Source organism: Schistocerca piceifrons, chromosome 2, assembly GCF_021461385.2.
Source record: "Schistocerca piceifrons isolate TAMUIC-IGC-003096 chromosome 2, iqSchPice1.1, whole genome shotgun sequence".
In the NCBI taxonomy this organism is placed as follows: domain Eukaryota; kingdom Metazoa; phylum Arthropoda; class Insecta; order Orthoptera; family Acrididae; genus Schistocerca; species Schistocerca piceifrons.
Window position 1 is genome coordinate 734908061 of NC_060139.1, and position 22007 is coordinate 734930067.

General features: G+C 41.6%; 1 protein-coding gene across 1 annotated transcript in view; it reads right to left on the minus strand.

Annotated features, from left to right (window-relative positions):
- The window catches only part of LOC124776719 (circadian clock-controlled protein daywake-like), a 126087-nt gene that overhangs the window by 25088 nt on the left and 78992 nt on the right, over window positions 1–22007 (minus strand). The window contains exons 2-3 of the mRNA XM_047251836.1: window positions 16152–16244; window positions 3396–3543 (exon numbers count right to left, since the gene is read on the minus strand). Of these exons, the coding sequence (XP_047107792.1) occupies window positions 3396–3543; window positions 16152–16244 (241 nt within the window). The remainder of the gene's footprint in view (window positions 1–3395; window positions 3544–16151; window positions 16245–22007) is intronic.

The following is a 22007-nucleotide window of genomic DNA, read 5'->3' on the forward strand; positions in this document are numbered from 1 at the left end:
AGGAAAGCTAACATGAGATTATCGTTTAGCTGTCAGGGGAATCAGACATGCACTGTAGTTTAGTAGGATTGATGGAAAGGGCAGCAGTAACTCCTGTCTTGGGTTTCCGAAGTAGCTCATATTTTAATAGCATGAGAGGTGGGCACAAATGGATTGTCATACTAGTCGCGGGTTTGGTTGATTCAAGTTCACTGTCAGATATTGGTTCAAATGGCTCTAAGCACTATGGGACTTAACATCTGAGGTCATAAGTACCCTCGACTTAGAACTACTTAGACCTAACTGACCTAAGAATATCACACACATCCATTTCCGAGGCAGGATTCGAACCTGCGACCGTAACAGACTGAAGCGCCTAGAACCTCTCGGCCACAGCGGCCAGCGCAAACTACATGAGGTCATGCCTGTTGGATGTTAATAAACCTATCGTACTCCTGCTTCTGGCAGGATGTACTGTTACGACTTGAGACCATGGATTGAGCACAGTCTTAAATTTGATTCTGGCTGTACGAAGATCCTTACTATGTAATTGACATTTAAGAAGTTCAGTGCGCTATGTAGTTGAATATTTTGATTAAGATAAAATACGAAGAGAAGAAGTAGTAAAAAGGATACTTTAGTAAAGAACTCTAGATAAAATCTCAATCGGTGTGGGTGTGCTGCATTTTTTCAGTTTAGAATGCCCTACAAATTGTTTAATAGGACAAAAATTGTTGTTTGATGAAGGGACGAGTTCATATGACATGTGTTGAGGGAACCGGAACAGTTAATTTCGCAGTAGAAAAAAATAAAAGGAAGGACGCTTAAGGTTTACATACAGTCGTTAAAAATGGGTGAGAAGTTCACAATTGGAAAGTGATCTGTAGTGTCTTTTTGGAAGGAAATATTCGGGGATTTGCCCTAATCAATTTATGAGAAACACGGAAAACATAAATCAGGGCGGTCAAACGGTGTTCTGAATCCCGTTCCTTCTACCTAAGAGTTAACCACTGAATCTTATCGGTGGAAAAACTAGTAGCGGCTAAAACTACAAGGCTAAAAAAATTTGAATATTTAAAGCAGATTTCAGAAATCTTTAGGAGTATCTGATATATGCAGATAAAAAAATTGATAAATGGTAGAAAGAGATGACAGAACATGTGGGAAAGTATCCTATGTGATATAAAATTTCCTGGCGAGTCACTGCAGACGCGTTATTTAGTCTCGGTATGTGTGTCTTTGAGGACCACTCAACAAGGAGAATGGAGAGAGCTCAAACGGAGAATGACTTTGGGAGCCGATAAGTTAGACATTCCGTCATACAGATGTCACTGTAGTTGCCTGTGCATACATACGACGTTATTTTGAAACGTAAATGTCTGGGAAGCAGTTGCTCTGCTAGATCTATTGAAATAACTGGAAGGAATTGCTGAACCTTAAATGTGCACTGCATGAGCTATATGTCAAATGTTCTAATCATCTACTGCAGCTTAGATACCCGTATGGAAGAGAACGAACTGAAAGAGGTGATACGAATCTGTTTCTATGGTCGTGGAATTACTCGGAACTGCTTGTCACAAGAACGAATTGCTTTGACGAAATGGGGTATTAGAAGACGGTTTTACCAAGTACTGAATCGCTGTAAATGATGCAAAAATCAAAATGGGATACGTGTACCTGGCATTTACATAAGTATGCTGTGGTAATGTGGAAATGTGGTGTACGTAGTGTGATCATATGGGAATATTTCTCCAGATATGAGTCAAGGACATTACTTCTGGTCAATATCACACACATCCATTTCCGAGGATATTTGCCGACAATTATATGCAATGCCTATGACAATATTTCGGATAGTTACAAGTTTTACAAGTTTAGGCATCAGGCTTTGTCTATACCACAAATAATAGCCAGAATATTCCTGTGAAAGAACATACACTGAATCGCCAAAGAAACAGATGTAGACATGCGTATTCAAATTCAGAGATATGTAACCAGGCAGAATACGGCGCTGCGGTCGGCAACGCCTATATGACATCAAGTGCCTCGGAGTTGTCTGATCGGTTACTGCCGCTACAATGGCAGGTTATTAAGATTTAAGTGAGTTTGAACGTGGTGTTATAGTCGGCGCACGTGCGATGGGACACAGCATCTTCGAGTCAGCGATGAAGTAGGGATTTTCCCGTGCGACTAGTTCACGAGTGTACCGTGAATATCATGAATCCGGTAAAATATCAAATCTGCGACATCGCTGCGGCGGAAAAATATCTGTGCAAGAACGGGACCAACGACGACTGAAGAGAATCGTTTAACATGACAGAAGTGCTATCCTTCCGCAAATTGCTGCAGATTTCAGTGCTGGGCCATCAAGAAGTGTCAGAGTGCGAACCATTCAACGTAACATCATCGATATGGGCTTTTGGAGCCGAAGGCCCACACGTGTACCCTTGATGACTGCACGATACAAAGCTTCACGCCTCGCCTGGATCCGTCAACACTGACACTGGACTGTTGATAACGGGAAACATGTTGCCTGGTCGGACGAGTCTGGTTTCAAATTGTATCGAGCGGATCGACGTGTACGGGTATGGAGATAACTTCATGAATCGATGGACCCTGCATGTCAACAGGGGACTGTTGCAGGTGGTGGAGGCTTTCGAATGGAGTGGGCCGTGTGCGGTTGTAGCGATATGTGACCCCTGATACGTCTAGATACGACTCTGACAGGTGACACATACGTAAGTATCCTGTCTTATCACCTGCATCCGTTCATGTTCATTGTGCGTTCCGACGAACTTGGACGTTTCCAGCAGGACAATGCCACAACGCACTCGTTTAAATATGCTACAGAAAGGCTCCAGGAAGACTCTTCTGAGTTTAAACGCTTCCGCTGGCCACCAAACTCCCTAGACATGAACATTATTGAGCGTAATTGGGATGCCTTGAAACGTGCTGTTCAGAAGAGATATGCAACCCCTCGTACTCTTACGGATTTATGGACTGCCCTGCGGGATTCATGGTGACAGTTCCCTCCAGCACTACTTCAGACATTAGTCGAGTCCATGCCACGTCGTGTCGCGGTACTTCTGCGTGCTCGCGGGGGCCAGGTTCTTTGGCTCTTCAGAGTACAATAATGTTGCTGAAAAGATGATAATATGCATTCTGTGGTCTGGCCTGATAACTGTAACGATGAAATAGGGCGTCGGTTGCTTGCCATGTCAATACAGGGGACAAAGAACTGGCAACGACTATTTCATGATAATTGCAATTATTTGTTTTTGATTTCAGCGACAAGAACGCGTTGTGCAGCATCCAAAGAAATGTGAATACTGAGATAGTGAGTGTCCGGGGAGTTACGGCCACAGGTGGCTGGCTGGTGAGTATCGCTAGAAGCGCTGGTGTGGAGAGAGACGTACTTGACGGCGGAGACGGTGTAGTTGCTGGCGCCGACGATGGTGACGTTGTGGAAGGCGGCGCGCACCCTCACCGCACCGTTGCCGTTCTCCATGGAGAGCCGCGGGATCACCAGCGGCTCGATCGTGGGCACCGCCAGCTCCGGGATACCTGCGGGCAGCGAGTCACGCGCTGGAGAGCCGGGCGCTGACTGCAGACACATACCTTACACACCAAGCCCACAGTCGCTATCTAGGCGCCGCCTATTTCTATAGAAGTAAAATATAATTATTTAAATAAAAACCTTTTTAATATAACACGTTTTAAAGACGGACTAAAAAGTATACAAGAATTTCCCGTAGCTCCATACAGATTCCTAACCCTATAGAGATGGTCCTGAAAATTTGTGATTGTGAGTTTTTAATACCTATGAAATTACTTGCAGAATTAAAACCCAAAACATGGGGAACAAGCAACAGACAATGGCAAGGAGGTGAACTATCCGTGGGCCCCAAGTTCTTCGCTTTAAATTCCACAAATATTTGCACAGCTATTACAAATTCAGAAGCACAAATTTTCACGACTAAGAATGTGTACGGGGCTAGGAGAAATTATTTTGTACCATTTAGTCCACTTGTTGTATTAAAAGCCTTTCTTTCTGTTCACGAATTACAGAATTTGAATAATTTTAAGGGCCGGTGTGCTACCGTTCTGTCAGCAATGATGTCGTTGTCCATCTGGTCTGTCAAAATGTCTATGGAAGAAAGAAGTCCCTGGCAGTGCGATCAGACGAAACCAAGTCCGTAAAGGGCAGTTTCGGCTATGCAGACAACAGAGAACTCAATTATTATGCATGACTCCCTCTCTGTTGTAGTTATCCACCACTTTCCGGTTCTCATGGCCACGCTGAAGATCCGTGAGTTTTCACTGTGCTACCAACTAGGTTATCCAATGAAGAAACGAATATGGTAAGTAACAAAGTGCTGTGTATGATGTTGGACGTAGATTGTTAAGCTGAATTTTGTTCTCAGGGTGACTGACAACCCGTTCTTATTCTGTGTTATGAGCATGTCATATTTGCGCGACTTATTGTTTCATTGCACATCCCGTCACTGGCCTTTTTGGTAACAGTGCGTTTTAAACGAAGTGCTACGTTACCAACTTTTATTCTGTACTTGGGAGTCCGTATGTGTGCGTTTGTATGCCTCCGAGAGAGTACATGCCGTTTTGATTAACACTAAAAGACTCCAGTTACTCTAATTTTTGAAGATGTGTATAACGGAAAACCAGGTTCCAGAAAGATAGCACACACATTGGTCTAGCACCTTTATCCCTTCTGTTGCCTTAATAGCGATATCCGAACCCTAATCAATGAAAAATCCTCAAGGACGAGCGATCTTGTCCTACAAAGATCGCGATTTTCTTCCCCATTCTACCCGGACATCGTTCCGTCGTACCTGATCCAACTTCCATTTATTTTCTATCGTTAGAGGCATGCAAATCAAATATGAGTATTTCTCATCGAGGTCAAAACACGCGAGATGAACGTGCGCATTTATTAGACAGGCTTTGTGTGATCGATGCTCGGAAAAATGAAGCCTCATTGTGTGGCTTTCGCCACGTACAGGACACATCTCTACTCGAGTCATTCGTGTGTGGAATTGCGGTGTGGCTTACCAGTCGGTTGTAGAGAAAGTCAAGAAACGTCGCAGAAAAGTGATACGTGGTAGGTGTCAGGAGCGTAGCTAACTTATCTGAGGACACTGTGCGTGGGGCAGAAAAAATCATGACCTTTTGGGTCCAGTGTCTCGCGCCCACGTGAGCACTCTCTAATGTCCTGAAAAACGTCTCTCCGGTAGATTTCATCGCGTCAGACTGCTTTAATCTACATTTACATCTACATCCAGTTTTATACTCTGCGAACCACTGTAGAGTACATGGTAACAATATTGTCGATTTTCTGTTCCATTCTACTCGCATACTGAGCGAGGATGAAAATGACAATGTGTTTCTGTACGTGCACTAATCACTTTTATTCTCAACATCCTTAAACAAAATATTCGGCAGCCGCAGCTTCTTCGAGTACACTTTCTCTAAATTTGCCCGACAAATTTTACCCGATGCGGTTTCCCGAAAACTGTGTCGTCTTTCTTCCAAGGATTCTCATTATAGGCTCCCTCAGCATATCCGTTACACTTTCATAAAGGCTCTGTCTGTCTGTTACAATTGTAGCAGCGGGGGTCGGAATCCGTTCGATGTATTGCGACGATACCTAAGTTTTCTGCCAGTTCAGTGGTCTTCAAAACAGCATCGCATACGAGCAAATCAGGTGTCTTTATCTGTCGTTACTGATACTTTAGGTACTGAGGCGATGCACGGCTCTGTTTAAAAATAATAGCTTGATGTAGTCATAAGGTAGAGACGCGCACGTCTGCATTCACGCCCCGCAGCTAATTCGCTGCAAATAATAACCTATAGCTGTCATACTACAGTCAAATAGTCTATGCATTGGCTAGAACTGCGAGGTAATAAAGTACACAGAAATACAAAATAAAAATTAAATGAGTAATTTATTAGCAAGTGTTCCATTCTAATGTCTGTAATTTATGTAGGTGATAGATATGAAATAAACGATATTCAGTTAAAACACAGACAGAAAATACCCTTACCGAATGCAGTAGTTATGTTGAGAGCATTATGAGAATGGTAGCAAAAGCCCCAAACTAAATAGTCATCAAAGATATGCAAAAACTAAGTTCATATTGTAATCACAAAACACAAAATATTCACCAGATCTAAAAAGTTCATAGTTCAACATAATGATTTACAAATTAACACGCAATACAAAGAAGAGTAACTCATACTCTGTTTATCCACAGAGCGGAAATACAAGCGGAAAAATTTAGAATTATACTCTGGAGCACAATCAGACCTCTAGAAATATAGAGCCTCTTCAGAAGTTAATGTATCATAGTGGCCTACAACCAAACACCTCACCTGAATGATCGAATACCACTAATTAGCACAGACAGATCTGCCTCCTTTTAGAAGTTCCAAAAGTCGTTCCCTTGAGCTATCCACTCCAAAAAGTCCCCATCTCCACTTGACTCCCGTAGTGTTCCCCTCTTGTCTGCTTTTCCATTGGCTGAAGGCTGTCCCTACCAAGAATACATCGCTCTTACTTTCTACAGACATCATTTGATTCAGCTCGACCAGTTACCTTACTAAACTATCGTCTTAAAACAATATTTAAATAACGAAATGTTATAAACATTCGGTCACATTCAGACCATTCACAATAAATGTAAATAAAGATTTGTAGATAAATAAATAATCCAGTATTCCTGTGCAAGTGCAATAATGTTAAATGGCAACAGATTGTTGTTAAATATTGTTCAAACAATTGTTTAAGCCTGCTTGTCAGAAGCAAATGGCTCTCTTCTACAAAGATGGTGTCAGCTAACGCATGTGACTGACCACTTCTTAAATAACCATGATTTTCTACTATCAATTGCAATTAATGTTGAAATAATGTTACCAGAAAAATGGTAAACTGTTCATTTAATAAGTACACAAGTATGACAAAATGTGAGGTGTTCATGCTGTATTCATTTGCTGTGTAATTGTGGGGGATACGAAGTTCTGGCAAACATCGGCGTAATGAGAAGATATAAGAAACGGAATAAATAAATAAATAGAATAGATACAGGTACGTAGCTTCCAGAGATGATAGCTATAGTGCAATGCTGTCATCTGATATACTGTTTGTTGAAATCGCATGAAGCTTTTGAAAGTTGTTACTTCAGAGGTTCATTGTGACATTGTTTATTAGCTGTGAAATATTAACTAGTGTAGTTTTAAGGATATTGAAAATATTTTTGTGTCGTTGGATGCACCTCATTTTTCTGAGATCGCAGATGTATTCAGTTCTGCCTTAATACTTGACTGTGATTTATTATGGATTCTCAGAGAGCTGCAAGAAGCCACCTTTCAGTTTTTTTGAGCGTATCTGGCCTTCTTAAGCGATCGAAGCGTCGTCCAAATACCGGGACTTTCCCCACATCTGACCCTTTGGCGATGCCTTTGCGCCTGGCTCGTCTGTCCTGGCTGCTTCGGCTTGCCCAGCCGCGGCTCTTTGGCTGGGGCGGCCACGCTGCGTCCTGCGTCCTGGACCCTACTAGCAAATTCACATTTCCTTCATCTAAGGTGGCCAAATCTCTCGCCGACAGAAGCGTAACGTTAAAGTCTGTTGTCATCTCCACTTGATAAGCTCTCCAAACGCTGCAACAATACTCTCAAATTCGTCATACTTAAAGATTTGACGTCCACATTTATTTCACGAAGAGAAAAATTTTTGAAGTCTTTTTACGTTCTTTTTTACAAGTGTCCAATGACGATACTTTCCTGTGGACAACAGAGTCGTCAGTGATGAATCTTGTAGTACTGCTGATACTATCCGATAAATCGTTTATATACACTGAGGAAATCAGACTTTCTTTTACGCATACCTGGGACCCATACGATGTTACCTTCGTTTCTGTAGAATATTTGCCGATAATTATAACGCTTTGGAATATTCTTGGACTGGAACGGGTTGCATTCAGCATCGTGATTCCAATTGAGGAGCTACTTGATCAAGTAGGTCACGAAAACTGACAACAGGGAGAGTGGTGTGCTGCCCCACGCCCCTTCAGACCGCATTCAGTGACGCCATTGGTGGAAGATGGCACGGCGGTCGGTCGGTACAGATGTGACCTCCAGGCCTGTGGACCGAGTTTACGTTTGCAGTCTTATATTTGCTAAATCGACGGCAGGGCACAGTGCCGAACGCCTAGAAAGACTTCATGTAATTGGCTCGGTAAAGTGAACCAGAAAGTCGCCCGCTCAGCTCCCACGTAGGAAACGAGTGCAGTTGTCTACTTCTGGGACGGGACCTACTTATCTGTGGTTGGTGTCGTGTGTTGTGCCGGGATCAGGATATGCTTGCTAGTATTAGCTGAGCAATATCGCAATCTCCTTGGGTGTATTTTCTCCTGCAAAGGATTGCATTGCCTTCCAGAACCACTACTTGTGAGCGCTGTCACTCCTGCTAGTCTTATAATGGCGGGGCTGATATTAATTACAATGTAACAAGGCAACTGCAAAGTTTTTCTTATTCTCGCAGGGACTTTTAATGATCATCTTCTCCGCATGTTAATGTAAGGTTTTTGTTGTATTACCTAAGGTTGACATAACCTAAGGAAGCATGACGTAATGCTGACATACGCTGACCAATCACAAGCTTGTTGTGACCTGTAAAACTGCATTGCAGTATCATACACGACAGCCAATTGGTGCTGGTGAATACGACATTAGTGGTCAGCGAAAGATTAATGTTTGACCCTGGTTTGATGCCTCAAGAAAACCGAGAATGTTTTATTCACTTTTAAAACATCATTCCTGCGTCCTACATTGCCAGTCACTCGTCACTTATGGACGATATTCACTTGTAACAGTGGAGAAATGTGTAAGAGGATAGCTTTCGGAACCTGTACAATGCAAATGATCGTTGTATCACTACCTTCGTTGCAGTGGGGAGGGGCGTTACCTGCCCCTGAACTAGGACCTACTGCTCAGTTTCACTCAAGTGTAGTGATTTCTCTACAATCACATGTCTTCGTTGCTCTGCTATCTTATCGCAATCATATTAAGAGTGATACGTCTCCTTGTCGATTAAAAAAATGGTTCAAATGGCTCTGAGCACTATGGGACTCAACATCTGAAGACATCATTCCTTAGAACTTAGAACTACTTAAACCTAACTAACCTAAGGACATCACACACATCCATGCCCGAGGCAGGATTCGAACCTGCGACCATAGCGGTCGAGCGGTTCCAGACTGAAGTGCCTAGAACCGCTCGGTCACAACGGCCGGCCTTGTCGATTAGGGATTGCCACATTCGTCTATGTATTGTATCAAACGGAACTGAATCCTATTAGCAGTAGTCATACTGAGACGGAAATTTTATTAAAGCCTAATTATCTGTTCTGATTAGGCGATCTACTATGATTATTTAATTGTCCGTTGTTTTGAAGGTAAAATTCCTTTTCGTATTTATTGACCTTCCTCTGTTCATAGAGTCGTGACTAGTATGTGAGTGTACTTTCTTATGTTATGAAAATGCTCCCTCTATGGAAATTTGTATAATGTAATAAATTAATTTATTGTGTGTTATGCCTACTTAGCACTAAATATAATCTGTGCTAAAGCTAAACAAGGGAGACGAAGACAATTGATAGAGGAGTTGTGAGTTGGAATATACTGGAGTTTTTGGTTTTTATGAGGTTTGGTGAATGTGGGTATGTGAAGGAGGAGTAATTTGGTCTGCATCTGTGGAATGAGTGTTAAACGAAGTGTCAGTTGATAAAGAAAAAGGTGAAATCGGGCCCGAGAGATATTGTCGCGTGTTGAAATCTGTCGTGGTATCGGTGCGTGGTGCTGGTGCTGTATACACTAACTGTTTGATGAATGCTGTTTACTGTACACAAGGACAGTGTATGTATTAAAGGATGGTAAAGTAGAGGAACGAGAACTGAAAAATGGATAGAGGTGTTTCCTTGGTGAAGATTCGCGAGTGGGAAAGAGCAGAAGATATTCAGAAAAACTTAATTGGCTGCTAGCATCTACGTGAAATTCGAGAAGCTTCATAGTTGATTGGCATTGTAGCAAGGCGTACAGTAGGAATAGGTATGAGGAATAACTGACGTTGTTGTTGTTGTTGTTGTGGTCTTCAGTCCTGAGACTGGTTTGATGCAGCTCTCCATGCTACTCTATCCTGTGCAAGCTTTTTCATCTCCCAGTACCTACTGCAACCTAAATCCTTCTGAATCTGCTTAGTGTATTCATCTCTTGGTCTCCCTCTACGATTTTTACCCTCCACGCTGCCCTCCAATACTAAATTGGTGATCCCTTGATGCCTCAGAACATGTCCTACCAACCGATCCCTTCTTCTAGTCAAGTTGTGCCACAAACTTCTCTTCTCCCCAATCCTATTCAATACTTCATCATTAGTTATGTGATCTACCCATCTAATCTTCAGCATTCTTCTGTAGCACCACATTTCGAAAGCTTCTATTCTCTTCTTGTCCAAACTATTTATCGTCCATGTTTCACTTCCATACATGGCTACACTCCATACGAATACTTTCAGAAATGACTTCCTGACACTTAAATCAATACAGGATGTTAACAAATTTCTCTTCTTCAGAAACGCTTTCCTTGCCATTGCCAGCCTACATTTTATATCCTCTCTACTTCGACCATCATCAGTTATTTTGCTCCCCAAATAGCAAAACTCCTTTACTACTTTAAGTGCCTCATTTCCTAATCTAATTCCCTCAGCATCACCCGACTTAATTAGACTACATTCCATTATCCTTGTTTTGCTTTTGTTGATGTTCATCTTATATCCTCCTTTCAAGACACTGTCCATTCCATTCAACTGCTCTTCCAAGTCCTTTGCTGTCTCTGACAGAATTACAATGTCATCGGCAAACCTCAAAGTTTTTATTTCTTCTCCATGGATTTTAATACCTACTCCGAATTTTTCTTTTGTTTCCTTTACTGCTTGCTCAATATACAGATTGAACAACATTGGGGAGAGGTTACAACCCTGTCTTACTCCCTTCCCAACCACTGCTTCCCTTTCATGTCCCTCGACTCTTATAACTGCCATCTGGTTTCTGTACAAATTGTAAATAGCCTTTCGCTCGCTGTATTTTACCCCTGCCACCTTTAGAATTTGAAAGAGAGTATTCCAGTCAACACTGTCAAAAGCTTTCTCTAAGTCTACAAATGCTAGAACCGTAGGTTTGCCTTTCCTTAATCTTTCTTCTAAGATAAGTCGTATGGTCAGTATTGCCTCACGTGTTCCAGTGTTTCTACGGAATCCAAACTGATCTTCCCCGAGGTTGGCTTCTACTAGTTTTTCCATTCGTCTGTAAAGAATTCGTGTTAGTATTTTGCAGCTGTGACTTATTAAACTGATAGTTCGGTAATTTTCACATCTGTCAACACCTGCTTTCTTTGGGATTGGAATTATTATATTCTTCTTGAAGTCTGAGGGTATTTCGCCTGTTTCATACATCTTGCTCACCAGATGGTAGAGTTTTGTCAGGACTGGCTCTCCCACGGCCGTCAGTAGTTCCAATGGAATATTGTCTACTCCGGGGGCCTTGTTTCGACTCAGGTCTTTCAGTGCTCTGTCAAACTCTTCACGCAGTATCATATCTCCCATTTCATCTTCATCTACATCCTCTTCCATTTCCATAATATTGTCCTCAAGTACATCGCCCTTGTATAGACCCTCTATATATTCCTTCCACCTTTCTGCTTTCCCTTCTTTGCTTAGAACTGGGTTTCCATCTGAGCTCTTGATATTCATACAAGTCGTTCTCTTATCTCCAAAGGTCTCTTTAATTTTCCTGTAGGCGGTATCTATCTTACCCCTAGTGAGATAGGCCTCTACATCCTTACATTTGTCCTCTAGCCATCCCTGCTTAGCCATTTTGCACTTCCTGTCGATCTCATTTTTGAGACGTTTGTATTCCTTTTTGCCTGTTTCACTTACTGCATTTTTATATTTTCACCTTTCATCAATTAAATTCAATGTTTCTTCTGTTACCCAAGGATTTCTACTAGCCCTCGTCTTTTTACCTACTTGATCCTCTGCTGCCTTCACTACTTCATCCCTCAAAGCTACCCATTCTTCTTCTACTGTCTTTATTTCCCCCATTCCTGTCAATTGCTCCCTTATGCTCTCCCTGAATCTCTGTACAGCCTCTGGTTCTTTTAGTTTATCCAGGTCCCATCTCCTTAAATTCCCACCTTTTTGCAGTTTCTTCAGTTTTAATCTACAGGTCATAACCAATAGATTGTGGTCAGAGTCCACATCTGCCGCTGGAAATGTCTTACAATTTAAAACCTGGTTCCTAAATCTCTGTCTTACCATTATATAATCTATCTGATACCTTTTGGTATCTCCAGGGTTCTTCCATGTATACAACCTTCTTTCATGATTCTTAAACCAAGTGTTAGTTATGATTATGTTGTGCTCTGTGCAAAATTCTACCAGGCGGCTTTCTCTTTCATTTCTGTCCCCCAATCCATATTCACCTACTATGTTTCCTTCTCTCCCTTTTCCTACACTCGAATTCCAGTCACCCATGACTATTAAATTTTCGTCTCCCTTCACAATCTGAATAATTTCTTTTATTTCATCATACATTTCTTCAATTTCTTCGTCATCTGCAGAGCTAGTTGGCATATAAACTTGTACTACTGTAGTAGGTGTGGGCTTCGTATCTATCTTGGCCACAATAATGCGTTCACTATGCTGTTTGTAGTAGCTTACCCGCATTCCTATTTTCCTATTCATTATTAAACCTACTCCTGCATTACCCCTATTTGATTTTGTGTTTATAACCCTGTAGTCACCTGACCAGAAGTCTTGTTCCTCCTGCCACCGAACTTCACTAATTCCCACTATATCTAACTTCAACCTATCCATTTCCCTTTTTAAATTTTCTAACCTACCTGTCCGATTAAGGGATCTGACATTCCACGCTCCGATCCGTAGAACGCCAGTTTTCTTTCTCCTGATAACGACATCCTCTTGAGTAGTCCCCGCCCGGAGATCCGAATGGGGGACTATTTTACCTCCGGAATATTTTACCCAAGAGGACGCCATCATCATGTAATCATACAGTAAAGCTGCATGCCCTCGGGAAAAATTACGGCTGTAGTTTCCCCTTGCTTTCAGCCGTTCGCAGTACCAGCACAGCAAGGCCGTTTTGGTTATTGTTACAAGGCCAGATCAGTCAATCATCCAGACTGTTGCCCTTGCAACTACTGAAAAGGCTGCTGCCCCTCTTCAGGAACCACACGTTTGTCTGGCCTCTCAACAGATACCCCTCCGTTGTGGTTGCACCTACGGTACGGCTATCTGTATCGCTGAGGCACGCAAGCCTCCCCACCAACGGCAACTGACGTTAAGAGTCAATAATACTGTCAGGAAAAAAACTATGTATTTCATGGACTGTGAATGGACTGTGCTGACAAAGGGAAAAACATTATGCTCATGTTCGAGTTTCGGGACAAAAGTAAAGCTATTATTAACTATTATTAATTGTAAGAGCATAGCACGAACTTGCATTGAAGCGAATCTGTCAATAAATGTGCACGCTCCAAACAAATATATTCAAGGAGGAGTGCATTCTCGAATACGACAATGTTGTGTTTCCGTGGGTCATCAGGACACATCCTATCCAGTGGCATCGTTTGCGTTATTTAAAACTTTTATTCATAATCTAGCGCTGTTCAGAAGCAAGAATTTTGGATGTAATAATTTTCAACAAAATTTTAGCTTAAGTGCTGTCGAGAGTTGTCATTTGTAGCAGACTACGACATGAGAGGAGCAGAGATCGCGCATCTTCCCGCCGCAGCCATTGGTGACGTCAGCAAGGTAAGAAGGTATATCGCTGGTCGTTGATGAGAAGCAAACTGTCGCAATATGGACACAAAGTCAGATTTCCTAATAAGAATTACAGTAAATCTATTAGAAATTTATGATTGACCGTATGGGTTTTAATGTAGTCAATTACTTGTTTAAAAAGAGGCTCAGGCCTAATAGTGGAATTTATTGTAAATCTAACCAGCCTAGCTTTCTGGTCTGTACAGCAAGCACAGGAAGCTTCTCACAGGCGAAACCTATTTAAATCAATATGTAATATAAAGTTAAATTCCTGATTACTGTGAAGATCCTCATGTATCGTAATTCAGTCAATTTTATATTCTAATGTTGGATTAACGGTTATTGCCTTCTTTTGCTGTTTAAAATATAGCCATATAAATGGTGAGCTACTAACTCAGAGTAATGAATAATAAATTTCAACAGCAACATGAACGTAACATGAACTTCAGACATAATAATTTTTATTCTTCGTTCCTGCATGTTTTTGCTACCGAAATTGCCATATGATTAATGTCTACAACGCTGTTCTTCTAGCGTGTTTGAATGAGTGATTAAACGTATGAGTTGTATAGTCTACGAGGTTTAACGAGCAGCTTATTTCAGTATAACAGTTTACTAAAGAGAAGCTAGCAGTGGTCTTAGCGAAAGGTAGAGATTCTGCAGTACAGGTAGTAGAAATTACTTAACAGAGATAGCAGGAAGCACAGAGGAAATAAGTCAGCTGTGTTTTAATACGAGTTATATTACATACTTCTTTTCATAGTACTTCTTATACAAGAATTTGTGTTTTAAACAGACACAAAGAAATTATTTACAAACGAATGACGTCGCTATGAAAAATGAAGGAGCTAACGAGATTAAGTATAATGCGGGTTTCGTAAATTTAAGTCTTGTCCAATGTTCCTAACTTCGTTTGTAATATTATACGAGGCGCGTTCAATAGGCAATGCAACAATTTTTTTTTTTCTCGGCCAATTTTGGTTGAAAAAATGCGGAAGTTGTGTGACATCGTGGAATATTCCCGCATCGGCACCTATAGATTCATAAGTTCCGATAAGTGGCGGCAGTGTGCGTACTCTTCACACGGAGGTCCGTTCCAAATAGAGAGCTGTCATTGAGTTTCTTTTGGCGGAAAACCAGAGCATCACAGGTATTGATAGGCACTTGCAGAATGTTTATAAAAAGCACAGTGATTCGTTGGGCGAGGCGTCCGCCATCGCTGCATCAAGGTCGCGTAAACCTGTGCGATCTCCCGCCTGCCGGCCGGCTGCACATAGCTGTGGACTCCTGCAATGTTGGAACGTGCGGACACTCTCATTAGAGGTGATCGACGGATTACAATCAAGCAGCTCACTGCACAACTGGACGTCTCTGTTGTTGGTGCTTACGCTCGTCCAAAAGTTGGTGTACTGAAAGGTGCGTGACCGTTGTGTTCCAAGCCGCCCAACAGAAGACCATAAAGAGCAACGAAGAACCAGCTGTGCAGAATTACTTGCATAGTTCGAGGCTGATCGTGACAATTTTTTGTCGAACACCGTCATAGCCGATAAAACATCGGTTGATCCGTTCGAACCGAAAAAAAATAGCAGTAGATGGAGTAACCCCATACTACCTGTCCTCCGAAGAAAACGCCGCACCCTCTACCGGTAAAGTCATGGTGACGGTCTTCTGGGACTCTGAAGGGGCTATTCTGTTTGATGTTCTCCCTCATGGTGCAACGATCAGCTCTGTAGAGTACTATGCTACCTTCGGGAAACGGAAGAAACGACATCAGCGTTTTCGTCACAAAACAAATGCAAACGGACTTCACCTTCGTCACGACAGCGCAACGCCTCACACAAGTGTGTGCACCCAAGAGGAGCTCACAAAACTACTGTGGAATTTTCTTCTTCATCCACCCTACAGCTTGGACCTCGCACCTTCCGACTTCCACCTGTCTGGTCCAATGAAGGATGCACTTCGCGAGAAGCAGTACCTGGATGATGGGGAGGTTATTGATACAGCAAGACGCTGTCGCCGACGTCGACCAGTAGAGCGGTACCATGAGGGCACCCCACGTGCTCTCCCAGTATGGGGGTTTAAGGCCGTCGAATTGAAATGTGGTGTATTGGAATACTGAATAAAACCAACAGCTTACAGGAAAAAAGTGTTGCATTACTTATTGATCGCCCCTCGTATTATAACTGTGCAATAGACCTCCGAAAGGAAATGAATTGGGTTCAGAATCCTTCTCTGGAATGTGGTATTGAGGCACCTGTGTGACTTACCCTTGACGATGAAGGGTCGCAGGTGGTCGATGGCGCGCCCGATGCACGCGCTCAGCTCAGGGTCAGACCGCGCGCAAGGCCGCACGTACTCCGCTGCAACAAAGGCACCGCATACGAGATCACACACCAGCACAACTCCAGACGCGAATATTTCAATAGTAAGCGATACACACTGCCTTTGAGAGAAAGGTACTACGAAGAATTGTTGGTCCAACTTACGACAGAGGAAGCTAGGTTTGAGTTGTTCACTGTCTGTTAAGATCCACCTATGGGAAGAATAGTAAACTCAGCCAGATTACAATTTGCGCGGTATGTGGCACGGATAAGTGGTAAATAGTTAAAAGGGTATTCGATGGAAACGGAAGTGGTCAAAGGTGTCGGAGTCAAAATTTTCAAATGTGTGCGAATTCCTAAGGGACCAAACTGCTGGGGTCATCTGATGCTAGACTTACACACTACTTAAACTAACTTACGCTAAGAACACCACACACACCCATGCCCGAGGGAGGACTCGAACCTTCGGCGGGAGGGCCGCGCAATCCGGGACACGGCGCCTCTAACCGCACAGCCACTCCGCGCGGCATGACGGAATCGACTGAGAACCGGACGGATAGTTGGAGTCATAGAGGATGTGACAAGACAGCATAAAGTTTTCTTTGTGATCGAGCGTTTCAGTCCAAGAAAGACATGAGACACACAGTGGGAGTAATCTTTGTCAATAAAGACAATAATTTGTCTGTTTTTTTTGTACAAGTTTCTCTTTATTGAGGTCATAGAGTCATGACGTACACAGTCTGTTGAATAAGTTCCAAGATTGATTTTATTCATGGCGACTAGGCTACCTAAGTGCAGTAACTACGTTGGTAGCTTCCACTAACAACTGTTAACAACAAAAGCGCTTTCGTCCAGCTAGTTGTGAGCAGACAGTTTTAAGTAGTGGACGTTCTACTTTAATACGTCACAAATCACAATGGAGCAGCGTCTCTAAACAAAGTGTGCAAGAAATTCTGCAGAATATTTTAAAGAGGAGAAAAGCATGTGCAAAACTTGTCCCACACATCTTGTATCCCGAACAAAAAGAACGATGCGCGGACGCCTGCCACGACTTGATTGAAATGCAAAATACGAACAGTTTTTTGTAGACACGGATGACGAAACTTGTTTATCAGCACGAACCTACCACAGAACGGCAAAGCGTAGAAATTCACATGAAGGGTCAACGCGTTGACGACATAACAGACATTCAAGCGAACCTGACGTTTCACATGGTTGTATCAAAGTTCTGTGCGCTGTACTCAAGTGGGGAGAGGGGGCTATGTAAAACACTTGAAACAATAAAATCTCCGTCTTAACTATCCTTTATTTTTTCTTAGTGTAATCTCGAAACTTTTTGGACTCCTGGAGTATAAGCCGGACACTCCTGGAGAGTGCAGAACCAGTAACGACCCATCACAGGCCAACGAAAAAATGTTTTGGGAAACTTTTTTTACTTTGATAGCTGATCTATATAGATTTTTATGAGCTGAATCCAAATCTAGCATTAGTTTTTTTGTATCACCCATAGCTTTCGAGCACTATGCTTTTTATTATATAGTATAAAAACCCTATGTTATACGGTAAACGGGGAAATTAATAAAGCTCTTTGTTACGACATAAGCATGGTTTGTAATTATAGTAAATTACTTAAAACAATGATATGTGTTAATAGAGGTTTCACTTGTCAGCTGAAATTGGTTTGGATTTTCTTTCTCTTTTTTCTTTGAAGCTTCTTGTGTAGCCTTTTCTCTGATGAGTTGCTTGCTAGACTTCTTGGCGAAGTGACCAACAGTAGTCCCCCACCATGTTGATGTTCCAGCGGCCTTGGTAGCCTTTTTCCATCACTATGTTTGGATGAATCAATAAACAGTCTCCAGTCTTCCTTTTTGTATTCAATACCAAACTCATTCATCAGACTGGGAATGTCTGAGCAGTACACTAAATCACCTTCTTGTTGAAAAAAACTTGGAAAATTTCTGCTCTCTCTTTCTATACAGGTATATGGTGGTTCCAACTGCTAGTAAGTTGTTTTCTTTTAATCTAGAGCCAAGCAATTCAGCAATTCTTTCGTTAAGCCCAGATCACTAACCAAATCGTTAAGCTCGGTGTGAGTAAACAATTTGGGCTCTACACTTTCTGTATTGCAATGGAAATCATCATCATCTGGTTCATCTAAATCAGATTGTACACCAGAAAATACTTCTGCTGGAATAGAATTTAAATCATCTGGTGGGTCAGGAACTGGCAAATCTACACCATGCCCTACTGGTCGGATGGCGGACTGAAGGTAGGGTAGCTTATTACTTTCTTGTTTTTCGAATTATGACCAGTAATATCAACACTGGAAAAGTAGCAATCATCGGAATAATTTCATGGCTCCCTCCACATCACAGGAACGGCAAATCTAAAGGCTCTTTTCTCCTTTATGGAGCATTTTCTCAGATCTTCAACACACACATAACATACCTTATTCGGCGCCAAAGATTTATCTTGATTACCAAGTTTAGATACAAAGTATGATAGATAAAACTTTTTCACAAAGTCTTTGGTGTTTTTTAATCACAAATTCACCACATATATAACAAAAACTGTCAGCAGAGTTTTACAACCACGATTAGACATTGTACTGAGCACATGTACAGGAAACGGGAAAGTGAGATTAGGTTGACAGTAAGTAAAACACCATAGGTTAACACAAAAATAGAATCAGCCTTTTTTTGCCAGCAAATATTTTTCAGAAGTACTACCAACATCATCTACATTCATTACACCTCCTTTTTAAATTATTTTAACTATATAAAAGCTGTTACATTCTTTTAAAAATCGCTTAATTTAATAAATTTAACTGTAACATGTGAAGAACTGGTGGGCGATACAGTTTTTTAAGTATCATATTTGGATTTACCACCCTAAAAACGTAAGAATAAAGTATTTTCAGCAAAAAGGTTTTTTCCATCGGTGGACTGTGTTAGCTGGAACAGATATATCTGTGCCTATGACCAGAGAACAGAAGAACTAAGTATACGCACGCTGAGCCGCAGGCAGAATACACCGACATGGTGGCTTCTAATTGGTAAAACTGGAACGGTCCGAAAAGCACTGATGGATTGTCTCAGTTCTCCCTTAGAGCTGTTTCGAAGTAGACGTTTGTGCTCTGGTGATGTAGGCTACAGAGATATAGTTTTCATCCTTTCTTTAATTTGGTCTGGGTCAAATGAAAGCGCTTTTTTAGGCCAAGAAAGTTTTTGATATTTACTGACCATAGAAGTGTTGGAGGAATTTCATTGAAATGAATACCATTAGCTGCATACAGGCGTTGATATATATGTCAACGGGAACAATTGAAAATGTGTGCCCCGACCGGGACTCAAACTTTAGATCTCCTGCTTACATGACAGACGCTCTATCCATCTGAGCCACCGATGACACAGACGATAGTGCGACTGCAGGGACTTATCTCTGGAACGCCTCCCGTGAGACCCACATTCGCAACTTATTGTCCCGCACTGTATTCATAGTGCCCCTTCCCATCTTACTCATTATTCGCGGCTTTACCGCCGATTCCCGTAAGAGTTCGGGCACTGTTTGTGCATCCGCACAGAAGAAGATGGTCAAACGGCCGGTGAGCCTTAACTATATATATATATATATATATATATATATATATATATTTTTTTTTTTTTTTTGAAGATGGTGGTAACGTAGGTTAGTCAGAGCCAATGCCAGAAGTGAGACTTATTTCTTTCTTCGGGGAAGCTGAAATGTATCTGAGTGCATTGGAAAAGTAGTTCTCGAGACGTTTGTTTGATTTTTGATTTTGAAATTCTGATAATACCTTAGGCGGTGGGCGTATATAGGATCCATCAGAAATGAACAGTAAAACAATTAGGCTTTCATGATGTTCGCTGACATAAATACAAGTAAATCTCAGTTGCCTTCAAAAGTGAGAAATGTGTCTTTCTTACTGAAAGAGTTACTTTTAATTTGCTTCTGCTAAAGGCATTGTTGGCTGAAGTTCACTCCAAAAGGTACTGGCTAAAAGATTCAAAAAATAAAAATAGTTCACCACATCACAAGAACCTGCAGAAAATGGGCAGTAGGATATGGAAAGTTCGAGCGTTGGATTGTAGTAACTTGGTGGAGCTACACAATGAACTGTAGAGCCACAGAAGAAAAACATGAAGGAGAAGGAGGAGAAGAGTACACATTTCAGTTATCCCGAAATAATTCAGCACTGAACATCCTGGCGGGGGACATTACAGCGTAAACATTTTTTTTAATTGCATCTTATGTGAGTGCGCACTTTATTTATTCAACTTTTAGTACATACTGTAGACTACTCGTGTGTCGCTGTACTTGCACCTTGTCTCCTTACATACTATTGAGCATATTTTCATATTAAAGGGACAAAGTTTTTCTCTAATTCAAGAAGTGTTATGGAAGTACCTTGAATTTCGGTAACTCTTTCTACTATTACCACTGCATAGTGTTCAAAATGGTTCAAATGGCTCTGAGCACTATGGGACTCAACTGCTGTGGTCATGAGTCCCCTAGAACTTACAACTACTTAAACTTAACTAACCTAAGGACATCACACACACTCATGCCCGAGCCATAATTCGAACCTGCGACCGTAGCAGAAGCGCGGCTCGGGACTGGAGCGCCTAGAGCCGCACGGCCACCGCGGCCGGCACTGCAGAGTGCCAATGAAACTGCAGTATACATGTACAGTGAATGAACTCTCTAGATCACACTTTATTTAATCGTATAATCCGTAGAGCGTTTGGGGAAATTGCCAAAATCAAGTTCTAGATGTAAGAAATAAGCAACACACAATAATCGACAAAATTTTAATTTAATCGTACGATGTAGTACACAGTATTTGCACATAATACGAATCACTACAAAATTATCTTCTTGAACCTGTCCATGGAATTCTGCCGCAGCAAGCACTTTACAATTGATAAGAAAACTAAGTAGCCACTACGACATGTGGGATACCGGTTTATTTCAGTGCAACAGTTTACAGAAAGAGTTATGGAATATCCGATTCTTGGTAGTTAGCGCTTGTCGCACGTCCGTTATCGATACATAATAAAACCCAAGTCAATATCGCACAATAAAATTTAGGCTAGATACTGGGAAAGTTCAAATGGTACTCTAACTGTATTAGATAGCTAAATAAAGAGCTTTCGGTCAGGCCACTACGATTTTTCGACGACTACGTTTCGTGGTAGTTATGTAACTTTTTCTCTTATAAATCATGTCCTCTCTTATTTACTTGTAGGGAGTTAAGTATATAAGAAATTTTTTTATGCTCTAATTGAAAAGCTGACAAAGAATTTCATTTCTTCCCTACGTTTAATTTGTGAATGAGCGACTTCCTAGCAGGACACTTATATTTCAGTATTATCTAGAATTCGACTGTTATATGATGTTGCTAATTCACGTCTACACCGAGGTATGCTTTTCATTCCAGTTTCTGGTTCCTCACTCAATATCTGTGTATTATTACAGGAATAATGTCTGTGTTATTACAGTTCTAAAGATAGATTTCTGTACCAGCTAGTGTTTATACTCCTCTTTCCTCTGTTGGAAATTGAAAATGAATGAGTTGGCTAAAGACAGCTAAGTAGAATACAAACTCCAGCGACCCATTGCCTTCGTATTCCTTTCCAATAGCCCATTTGTAAGACAATCCACTTTGCTGCTTTTGCCAATGTATAATGTATTCTAGTCTTCAATGGGGCAAAGTGGTGGAGCACGAGACGCATATTGTGGAAGAGCAGTGATCGAAATCCCCCCCCCCCCACCCCCTCG